The sequence below is a fragment of the Penicillium cinerascens genome (assembly GCF_028974065.1).
Source record: "Penicillium cinerascens strain IBT 15544 chromosome Unknown scaffold_4_segment0_segment1, whole genome shotgun sequence".
Classification (NCBI taxonomy): Eukaryota; Fungi; Ascomycota; class Eurotiomycetes; order Eurotiales; family Aspergillaceae; genus Penicillium; species Penicillium cinerascens.
The window spans coordinates 424,143-435,929 of NW_026695298.1; the positions used below are offsets into that span (position 1 = coordinate 424,143).

Sequence of the window (11,787 nt, forward strand, 5' to 3'; positions counted from 1 at the left end):
AATTAGGAGATTCATAATCCCAACTCCATTGAAGGCAGCACGCGTGAGAAGGGGTGCAGCCCACTCATGAGCTCCCAGTAGATTGATGACTTGATCCGATATACAACAGAGCCCGTATCCTTTTGGTGCAAGTTTTCGACCCGCTTTATGTTCACTGTCACGCCACGACTGAAGTTCTTCGGAAAGGACCAGTTTCCTTATCACTGTTGCATCTTCGTTGGAAGCATGTGAAGTAGAATCGAAAACTTCTCTAATTTTCTTTAATGCAGACTGTTTTACTCTTTCCCAGCTCTGCGGAGTTGAGTCAGGGAGGAGTGCGCGTTCTATTCTGTACTTCCATTCATCACAATGTGGCGTCGTCGTGGCTGCACTGCTTTCTCCCCAAAAGTAGGACTCAGGACAACCTTTAGGGGCCGAATTTGAGGCATCATGGAAGGCTGTCGATCGAAAATGACGGGTTAAAATGAGAAAAGACTTCTTTACTGTCTTCCCTTTTATCCAGGATACCTAGGGGGTTATATAGTTATGGTCCCTCTTCTATCTAGACGAAAGGATATCCCGTGACTAAAGGGTACAATGTTTAAGTATACTCTAGGTAATGAAGTAATTCTGATCAGTTTTGAGATAAGAAGGATTAGTGTAGCTGTAGGATGCCAAAAGCGAAAATGCCTTGCACTAGCGCTTATTCGTATTTGGAATTGACTATTTTGTAGTCGGTGTCTGAGCACCAAAATAAATGCCTAGCAAAGCTCAACGTGCGCTGTTGAGCGGGCACGAAGTATGTTCGGGATTTGCCTGAAGATATATGGCAGCGCATTGCTAGTCGGGATTTGCCTTGGCGATATCGCTCTGCATCGTGTGGCGTTATTTTCTTGTCAGTCATGCCGCGGAGTTAGGGTAGATTATCCAGAATGGGCTACGTGCTTAATCTACGCTCTCGACATTTTGTCATGGTGGTGGTTTAATACCCGACCCATCACAATACATCAACTTGAAGATACAACTTTTAAACAAGATTCTGATATGCCGCCGCTTGCAGATAACCAGCGAGCCTTTTACTGTCTACCACGGGTTCGCCTTCCCAATGCCTGTATATCTACCGTCTCTGACGGATGACGCTTATTAATATATCGGATATCTTAAGAAAAGATTTGACAGAAGAAAGTGTAGGATTGACATCCCCGTGTATCGGATTCGAGATATTTGATAATGAAACAAGAGTCTCAGACTCAAGAGAATAGGAAGATATGAAGGGTTAAAGTAAAGGTATAAAGAATACAAGGAAGAAGCGAAGAGAATTGGAAAGCAAAGGAGAAGGGAAAAGGTTCGCCACATGTCCATCGTCATATCGTATCAGACCTCATCAAGGATCCAATCAGTTCCCAGACCGCCAGCTGAAGAATTTTCGCAGCCTTTTTCTCTGCGAAAAAGCCTGTTTGCGGTCATCGACCTTCCCGTTCGACTTGCGCTGCAAGTCATCCAGGTCGCGAGCGGGATGTCCGCGCAGTCCCATGTCCTCGGCGTTGGCCGCGGCTAGCACGGATTGAACATGTGGATCGAGAGAGATGAGATCATAGGGGTCGTGGATTTTGGCGTAGTTGTAGTCGGGCATTGTGTTTTCGTAGTATATGCCGTAGGGGGAAGAGGGTTCGTCGAAGAGGACGCCGCGGTCGCGCTCGTCAACCTGGGCCCACTCGCCATTTGCGTAGACAGGGGATCCCGGCTCGCCGATTTCGCTGTCATCGTCGGAGTAGAAGGTCTTTTGGGAGGATGGTGACCGAGGTGATTCACGTTGGCGTTCATCGTTGTCTTCGTCTAGTTCCTCGAGACGCTCGGAGATCGAGGTCATTTGCTGGTTCGGGGAGTCCCCGATCAGATCGGGATAGGTTTCCTCGTGTGGGTCGTTTTCATTTTGCTGGTTCTGTGCCCAGTGGTTGTGTTCGTGGATAGAGTAGTCGGAGAGGGAGCGAACTCGCCCGTGCACACCAGGTGACGAGGAGGAGGTATCGGTGGTTTGCCGCTTGGGCGTGGAGAATCTCGTTAAAGGAGTGTATATGGATTGTGAAGAGTAGTGTGATGGCAAGGAAGCATCAGTGAACTGAGAAAGGGAGCATCGGTCCAGTCCCAGGTCCACAGTGGTGGCGGAGACCTTGGAGTCCCGGATGGGATCTAGGGAAGGCAACGAGCAGCCATCGACATCCTCGATGAAGGAGACGATTCTCGCAATATCCAGCGACTTGCGCGGATTGAGAATCTCGAAGGAGGCCCCGCCATGCGAGACGGTGGCAACGGCCTGCGTGGTGGCCAACATCGAGTCGGATGTCTGAGGACTTGTAGGCAAACGTTGAGCCTGGTCCCGAGCCTGAACGTTTTTCCGGTGCTTCTCACGGAAAGTATTCTAGAATACATTGTTAGGACAGGTGGGAGGGAGTGTTTATTAATGTTTCAGGCCACTCACCAATCGCTTCCTGTTGGGTCTAGGACGTATCAGATGTTCTGAGACAAGGTAATCTCGTGGGCGCTGGGAATAAACTGCAATAGGGTCAGTGCTTTGCTTTAGTCTGATAAGGATTCAGGGCAAAACGCACCAGATGGTAGCTCTAGGGAGTCGAAATCCTGTTCGCTCCGCTGGGAGATGATACTATGAGAGCAGGAAGGCGACAGAGGCGGGGGACTGGATGGCGCAGAGGACACCGAGACTGCACAAGAAGGAACAGCAGAAAGCGGCGGCGGTCGATTCAAATTCGATGTGGCAGTCTTGCGCTTGAGGCTTTTCTCTGACCGATCGACGGGATCGTCGGTGCACTCCTGGGAGAGATACTTTCGGTAATCATGGAGAGACAAGGAGCCAGTGATTCCCGACTTCAGACGAGGGGGGGGTGACACCGCATCTGGGAGGGGCGAAGGAGTGCAGGATGCATAAACGGGGTGGATCTCGAGACATCTGTAGCATACTAGCGAGCCATCCGGCAGCTCGTCGCGCCAGCCCCCGCTGGAGTCGGCACAATAATTTGAGTGTTCGCACATGGTGCGAAGCGGTCCACTCGAGGTTGCAGTGATTTGAGGGGTTCGTCTCTAGGTCGAACCTTAGTGAATTGACATATCTCTTGTAGACGGCGATCGGGAGATCAATCCAACGCCCGGACGTTCTATATCTGATTCGTCAGAACGAATAACTGCAAGGGACAAGAGGATCTGCCAACCAATTTCAACATAAAATTGCAAGGTACCAGACCCCGAGAAAACGAGAGTATTATAAGGACGTCGGACCCGGGGGGGTTCCTGGGAACAAACAAGAACGTTTTTTTCCTCGGGTATCCACCACGATCCACAGGGGAGGCGACGCGGTCTGGAACCCAGGGACGCTGGGTCGCGGGCGGGCGAACCGGCGGGTCAACTACATAACGGGGAATTCGAATGCGATTGTGCGCCGCTTTGTATTAAATAATGTAGTGCGACTCGTCGACGTCACTGCCATTTTCGGCAGTTCATAAGAAACTGGGCGAAAAGTCGGTCTGACAGACTTTTACCCCTGGGCAGTCTGCGGAGAGGTACCGGCATGTGGGATGCATCACAATGATGGATAAAATGACATGCAGATGGCCCTAGCGATCGCCCTGCTCCTCCTCATGATCTTAGCGTGATGCTAGTGAGGCTTAGTCGCACACCCTCCCGTTTCCCGGGGGGCCAATCGTAGTCCATGGAGGAACTATGACTTGAACCCGACCCACTCCGGCCTCGCAACCTTGGACCAGTCGGGGCCCGGAACTAGCCCGTGGCCATTTTAAGGCTGGGGCTGAAAGAAGGCGATGACTTGGGCAGAAACATCGAGGGGTGGCTGGTTGGCTGACGGTGCTCGAGAAGGTTGGACACGGTGGCAATGCAGGGCCACGCGGGCGGGCGATACATTACGCGTTGTCTACCGGCGAATCGTGCCCTTCACGCCCACCGGTCTCACTGTACATGTATGCGTTTATGCAGCCAAAACACAATCGGAACAGCATGCGACTTATAATATCTAACCACATGCTACTCCGTCCATCCTAGTGATTTTATTTGATTCGAAAATAACTCCATTCACCCTTCCTAGAGGGCTCCGTAATCCGTACTCTTGTTGTAGGACAACACAACCCACATGAAGGGATCTCAGAACTTTTTCAGGATCCATGACGGTCGGGTGGGACTAGATCGCCGTGAATGAAGACAAAAGAAACTTCGTGCTTGAATCCGATTTTGCAGGGCCACGCGTGAGATCTCGTCTGACCCACACGAGATCGGGGAAATCGAGAGCTCTATGTAGCAAGGTACAATTTCGGAGAATAATTCGAACACCACGAGATTCAAGGCACAATCGGACATAACCGAGCAGAAGGGGGAAACCGTCGGAGGCTGGCCGGTTTCGACAATTCCGAACGTGCGAGCCATGGTTATCCCCTTGGGGCCCCTTCACGACGCAAAACTCAGTCTCGTACCTGCGAAATGCATGATTCATGGCTGCATGAAAGGGGGAATGCAAAGCGACGAGACCCCTGTAAGATCTTCGAGGCCATAGCCGTCGGGCAACGAACAACTTTAATTGTGGTGTGTGGTGGTTTCACATGCTGGGCGCAGGTGGCGAATATGCAGACTCGTGCATGAACGTGCTACTGGAGCTGATTCAATCTACCTAGCACGGCTAATCAAACAAATCCATGCCTAAGAATATCAAACACAGAATTAAAAAAAAAAAAATTGCAACTCCCGAATCATGCGAATCATGAGCAATTTTTACATGCATTGTCGTATCCCATCAAGGAGCGGAGTGGTATCATCGCAGCAAAATCAAGCAGTGTATATCCAGGCTCATGCAAAAGAATCAAACAGCGTTGAGCCGACTCGTAGATCTTCGTTTTCAGTGACGCTTATATTTCTGGAGGGCCGTTAGTCTAGATCAAATCAGGGGCAGTCGGATATCCACATACATCTTCCATTTTACGCCGATTGGTCGGGTCCAATGTATTGCCGGCGCCCAGCAAGGTCTGTCCCACAGCCTTGGAAACGCCGATCGCTGGTCGAAGGACGACGGTCGGCGCACGTTTCCACACGGCTTTGGCCGCTGCTTTGGCGCTTCCGCTCTCGACGATTTCCCCAGGCACCGCCACAATTGCGTCTCGTGCAAGGAGGAGATCGCGTTCGAGACTGCTGTATGCGCCTCGAATACCCGCGACCACCCCCATTGGCTGGTCGGCATAGAGGGAGATCCTCTTTGCCTCTTCCTCATCATCCCGGTTCTCCTCCGAGGCCGCCGAGGAAGCGTTGGGCGACGTCAGCAAGTCCTCCATTCCCTGCAGGACCGTTTGGGTACCGATGGCGAGCTTGGCGCCCAGCTTCACGAACTCATTGGATGTAGTCTTGCCGAATGCCATGGCTCCTTTCTGGATGCTGCGCACGATTCGTCCGTCTTTCTTGTATTCGCGCATCGGAATAAGGACGAGGTCCCTCACACCTCCACCCACGTTCACCAGGGACCGGATAGGTGCCAATCCCGCGAGGACACCGGGGAGCTGGTTTCGCTTGACATCGGGCATCCATATGTCGTTGAGCGTGTTGCCGAGCCGATCAAACCCAGAGACTCCGTAGATGATAACGTGTCGCAGGACCATATCGGCGCCGTCCAGCACGAAGAAATTCACAAACTCCGTCGTGCGACCGGATCGGAGACCGGCGTAGTCAACTCTCTTCGGCTTGAAGTCCAGTCTAACTTGCACGGCGTTGACTTCGACTCGCTGCAGGAATGGGACGTCGCCCGGCGTAGTAGACTCTTCAACAGATTCATCTCTGAACTCGAAGAATCGGCTCATGAAATCCAGAGCATCTTGATCAACATGTAGCCGGAGGGGCAAAACAGTGGCCTTGAAGCCGTTAGTCACATCCAGAGTAATAAATAATTGAATAACGTACTTTGAGAACAATCTCTGATGCAGCGAGCTCAGGCACAGGCTTCACGGTGAGAAGCTCAATATGGACCATGCTGGTCCCGCTCTCCCGCTCTCCCGCTTCATGCATGTAGGTAGCAAACTTCTTCCATGTCGAAGTAGGCACATGGTCGTAGATCTCAAGGTCCTTAACCCGCACATCTACGGAGCTCTGTGTCTCCTCTGATCCGGGCGGGAAGACAACCAAGTCGGCACAGACGCTCCTGAGCTCAAAGGTCATCTTGTGATGCTTGCTCCGGTGCAGTCGCAGTTTCTTCTCCCTTGTGGACGTAGGTCGTCCTTGTCGACTGGTGGCACCGGTGACCGTGGTCGATGTCGCATAGCTTCCAGTCTCGCTGGTGAGATCGTCGATGTCACGATTGATCTCGCGATGGAGCTCACGCGGATCCTTATTTGCGGGAATGCCAATGTAAATGGAGTTGAACAGAAAATCGCCAATGACCGACTCCTCTTCATCTTCGGTGGAAGGTGCCATGCGCGAGGCTCGGGCGCGTCGCTCGGTGGCCTTGGCCTCAACATCCTTGACAGCCTTTGAGATGGCGTCTCGGGTACGCTGCCAGTCATACCCGTCAAAGAGATTCCAGATGAAGTGCATTTCTCGAACTCTGACTCGAAGTGGGCTCCGCTGGAGCTTCGCGTCATTGGAAAGACCATAGGTGTTGTGGGTGGAGTCCCATCGGTGTGCAGTACCTCCAACTGCAGATTGTTTGGCGAAGTGGTCCTCTTGGAAGTCTAGCTCCGCGATGCTAGATGAAACCTGGTACTGTGAATGGAAGCTGTCAAGAAGATCATTGCCCCCGCTCGATCTCATAGTCTCAATACCCTGACTTCCAGGATCGAAATCGCTGACATATTCAAGTTCGTCACTCAATTGATCTTCTGAGGACTGTTCCTCGACCACAGGCTCTAGCTCGCTTTCAAAGTCAGGAGGTAAGCTGGGGTCAGCTGGAAATGCATCCCCCGAAAAGGAGGCGAGCATGTCCTGAAGGGGCATGACCTCTGTTCGATACTTCACAGCGACGCTGGGTGGCGTGGGAGGTTGAAGTCCATTCAAAATACTGATAAGGGTCTGCGTGGAGTCCGCGCAAGTTTCGAGAATCACCAAATCAGGTCGAAGCTCAACATCCAACGACTTCGTTCCGTCCTCGGCCAGCTTCATCATTGTGACGACAGCCGTCGCAGATGAGATTGTAGAGACCGGCACATAGCCCTTGTCGATGTATTCCTGGACTTGGTTACTCTGGACAACAGCTGATGTTCGCTGATGAAGGTTGCCGGTACAGCCATCGTTGGCCACGTCGTCGATGATCATGATCGAAGATTTTCGGATGTCCAGTGTGGCCTTCGAGGATTCCTCTCCATTCAATATACCACCGAACTTAGCATTCGTCAGCACTACAAGGCCCTTTGATGGAGAATTGCGAGGGTTGAGTCCAAGAACGCAATCCTTTAGCACAACTGCCAGCCTTGTGGGTTTTGTGGAGGCCCCGGAGGTGTCGGATGCTGATGCAGCAAAGGCCAATGGATCTGTTGCTCGACCTGAGTGTTCTGCGAGATTGGCAATGGAACTTGCCATCTCACCAGCCAGTTCTCCGCCTGTTGTATTTCGGCCTAGACCGAGGAAGGCCATGGTCGAGGCAATCGTATGCTCGACACGAAGCCGATGTAACTTTATCTTAAAAGTGGGATCCAATTCATCGGGAATGAATCGAGCCATGAACATTGGTTGTTGTGTTTTCTGGGCGTTGGGGCGTATAGCTTCACCAACGAGTTCCTCATTGCTGTGCTTGGTCTTTCGAATGACGGTCATGCTTTCGATTTTAGTCGCAATTAAGGAGGGCATGCTAATCCAGGCAGCTTCCAAATCCATCAGACGGGCGTTCAAGTTTCCAACCTCTCCACCAATTTGAACTTTGACATCAAGCTCGCAAATCTTTGTCAAAGTAAGAATGCCAGGGCGGTCGTCTTCGGGAAGATACTTCGTGACATTGGACAGGCGGCTCATTTCAACAGCAAGCGACGAAAGGGGAGTCAGGCCACTGGGGTTTGAAACGAATATCTCCATGACTTCTACCTTTGTTCGAAGAACAGAGCCTTGTCTTCGCTGTCGTATGAGCGTATCAAGCATGATATCGTCATCGTCATCATACTTGTCCTTTGACGGTGTGATCAAGGCCAGAAGCCGATCGATATCGTTCTCCTTCGGCACAGATAGTAACTCGACTCTGATGTTATCCAAAGCAACCTTGGCAGGCGCGTCATTAATGTCATCGAGCGGTAGTGGACCTGCCAATTCCGCTTTGTCAATTTGGACACCAATGCCCTCATATCTGCTGACAACTTTGACCGCGCTTGTGCTGAGTTTGAGATAGTGAGTTTCGCCGACGACATCCAGCACAATACCACCAACTCGAGCATTCGCCTTCCAAGGAGTAGAGATTGTGTTGCCTTTGTCAGGTGCTGGGTTCGGTGTCTCAAAATGAACACCACGAGGGCGTTTCTTTGGAGGTTTCGGTCCCCCTTTCATGGTAGCTGCAGAGGAAATAGAGGTTCCCAGCTCCAAAATGGTACTCAGACCACCCATCCATCCCAGAACCTCGTCCAGTTGCTGAATGTTAAGGTTGAGGTGAAGAGGTAATGTAGATATTTCAAGCTTAGCAGAATCGGACGACTTGCTCAATGACAAAGAGATGTCAAGTGGAGTAGAAGTCATAATGTCCCGGGTAGATTCGCGCATCTTCAAGGACTCGTTGAACGAGATCAGGTCGTCAGAGGCAAGCCCAACCTTAAACTTGGAGATATCAAGATTCAGATTGTTCCGCTTTTTATCTGCCAGAACCCGGGCTTTCAAACCCGACGCTGCAATCTGAAGAACAATGTCCTCCATGGAATAATATGGCGGAGCCGGAGGAATACCGTCATTTCCAGGAGAATGGGCACTTCCTGCCACGTGCTCAATGAACTTGACTGAAAGCTGGTGAATGACGAGATGCAAGGATGTTTGACGAGCTGGTTGATCTGGGGGAGGCTGCTTCTTGTATTGACCTTCTTGAGGAACCACCTGCATCAGCCTCTGACATGCTTTAGTCAGAAGCCAGCCAGTCGCAATGTCAAAGTGGATCGCGACCGTGGAAACCTCCACTTCAAGCTCCTGCGGTTTGCTACCAGTTGTATGCTGCTGTTTCTCCGTTCGATCCGCTTCGGTTAAATCGTGGGGCTCGCTTGTGCCTCTTGGGAACTTAGTAGAAGCGTAGGCCTTGGAAGCAAACATGCTCTCGTCGACTATGGATTCGTTCAGCCCAGGCTCTGACTCTTTCAGATTACTGTCTGCTTTGTTCATTTTCGGTGATGCGTGCTCGGAGGTGATGGTCTCCTCGGGAGTAGATGGCAACCAAACGAGAACCTTGTCAATGCTGAGCATAGGTTTTCGCATCTCACTCATTCTGTGCAGAGTAGGTGATGGTGGAGTAGAAGCTTTGTCAGTGGATGCAGACTGGGACTGAGCTTGACTACTTTTTAGAGACTGGTGGTCGCCGAAATAAGAATCAGATTGGCCAGCCAACTTCGGAGTGGAAGCAGAAGCTTCACTAAAACTTTCTTTATCCGGCTGAGCGTCTTCGGTCGGATCGGGCCTTTCTGTTAGATTTTCGGCAGCGCTTGCTGACGATTTGCTAGGGGCAAAAGTGTCCCAAGCTCCAGGCATGTTCGGAATGAAGCTTCCGCCGTTTCCTTGACTGATAGCACTCATGTACAAGCTCTGAGCTTCGTCATGCGAAAAGTACTTTGACTCCATGAGTTCTGCATCGGGAGTTGCAGATCCTGAATTTGCGCTGCCAGATTCGGAGGGCGGTGCAAACGCCTGTGATAGATGCTGCGAAGCACCCATTTGCGGTATAAAAGGATCCTCAAGGTGACTGGAATATTGAGCAGAACGTGCAGAAACATTCGCCTCAGGGTCCACCTGGTTTTCACGCTGTGATTCATTAGTCTGCAACCCGTGTGTGCTCTCAAGTGGCATCGATCCTCCTTCGTCAGGTTCAGGATCCTCACACTCCGCCACTATTCCACTGGACCGCAACGAGAGGTCCTGGTGGGAAACCCTATCGTCACTTTCTGCCATAGGGTGTCTTTGTGATTGCATTGATGCGGGTTGTTCATCGTCAAAGTCGTCAAATTGTGTATCGATCACCGAATCTAAATATCCTGGATTGTCTTGGAATGGATCGTCCCCAAATACCTGGGAGTCTTCGAGGTAGCGATGGCGCGTACTCTCCGGTTCGGAGTCCGCGTCGGAAAACCGACCACCGTGAGAGATTGTAGATTCCTCCATCCCGTGATCGCTGACACTTTCATGGCCAAACTGGATAGATGGCCCGAAAATAGTGGACTGCGTCATAGCAAGGCCATGGTTAGAGCCAGATGAATCCAACGGATGAGGTGAGGGTGCTCTGCTTGATGGATGGCTTCCCTTCGACCGCATCGTGGTTGTCGGAGACGCAGGAGAGGTGAACCGCGAATAGTTCGAGAATACAACCGGGTCCGATACGAGACCAAAATTGATACCATCGATAGAGACCATCCTCTTGCCCTCTCGGAAAGGTGTTGCTTCACCTGGACCAGCAGTGAACTCTGATACCCCATGAACATCGATCTCGCGTACGCTCAACAAGCCCGCGACAAGATCCGGCTTATCTTCGGGCTGTCTCTTGGATGGGCCATCTTGTTTCAGCTCCATATCCAACCGCATGATGACGTCTCTGATCTTGAGTTGGAGCCGATCCGCCACGCCTTTCAGGAAGGCCGCAACAAAACTCGGCAACGAAAGACTATCACTTCCCAGCCCCAGCTCTTCGTCCTCTTCATCGGCGAATGAAGACGACTTTTGTAGAATATGAGATTGCGACGAGATGGCGGCTTGTAGTTCCTCTTTCTCCTCCTGAGGCTCGGTCTCTAAGAACGACTCGGCGAGGTTGGACGGCGTGGGTAGGACCTGAACATCGGGGCCCGAAGCGCCCGACACGGTGCTGGGACGGGATTTTGGCCTTGCATGTTTTCCTTTGGCTGGTTCTTCCGATAGCAATCGAAGATGCACGTGGATACCGCTGGCTTCGCAGATGATGCCGCTACTGTATATGTCGGCGGGAACGGTGATTCGAAGAAACTGTATTCGCGCAGCGATAAGCTCGCACGTTGGATGGAGATGAAGGAGAGTCGCTAGTTTCTATTGGAAACGCGTCTGAATGTCAGTATGCACCGCTTGGCAGCTTGGAACGAGCCGCAGACCGCCCCGCATCATCTCAGGGCCGTCGCCAGGACACTCACCTCCAGCTTCAGGCCGATATCTCGCAACTCCACCGTGCTTCTCTGTCCGAAACGGATTCCCAAGCTGTCCGGATCCAGTGCCTCCGTATCGACGAGGCCCAGACGAGATAAGGCATATTTAAGCAGTCGCTTCTGAAAGAACGATGGCAGGAAGTACGCCATCTTGAGAGAGCAGATGGCTCAGTCATACACAAGCAAGGAGGAACATGATAACAATCGTCAGAGAAAGAAAGAGCGCAAGCCCTCGGGCAGAGGGAGTTGGGGGAGGGAACGTTGACAATGACGTGCGGAGCAGGAGGCACCTGATAAAGGCGCGATAAGTGATTCCGAGTCAGGCGGAAGGTTGGCGGGCCCCTGACAACACACCAACACACCAACACACACCACCGTGCCTCAATTTTGCGCTCTTTTACACCCTATGCGTCTCGATGTTTTACATGATTCATATTTTGCTGTTTCATTTGCATGTATTAGAAGAAAGCTGACGTCT

The 11,787-nt window shown here is 51.6% G+C and overlaps 2 protein-coding genes across 2 annotated transcripts; both read right to left on the minus strand.

Annotated features, from left to right (window-relative positions):
• Window positions 1-1,375: 1,375 nt before the first annotated feature.
• On the minus strand, window positions 1,376-3,027 carry N7498_009249 (oxidoreductase, short-chain dehydrogenase/reductase family; the record flags this gene model as incomplete). The annotated part of the gene is made up of 3 exons (XM_058456305.1): window positions 1,376-2,398; window positions 2,459-2,532; window positions 2,589-3,027. 3 exons carry the CDS (start codon window positions 3,025-3,027, stop codon window positions 1,376-1,378), a joined length of 1,536 nt encoding a protein of 511 aa, XP_058303204.1.
• Window positions 3,028-4,891: 1,864 nt separating this feature from the next.
• Window positions 4,892-11,561, minus strand: atg2 (uncharacterized protein; the record flags this gene model as incomplete). The annotated part of the gene is made up of 4 exons (XM_058456306.1): window positions 11,298-11,561; window positions 5,941-11,196; window positions 4,962-5,891; window positions 4,892-4,909 (listed from the first exon to the last, which is right to left on the minus strand). The coding sequence occupies exons 1-4, from the start codon at window positions 11,457-11,459 to the stop codon at window positions 4,892-4,894; spliced, it is 6,366 nt and encodes a 2,121-aa protein (XP_058303205.1). The 5' UTR covers window positions 11,460-11,561.
• Window positions 11,562-11,787: the final 226 nt, after the last annotated feature.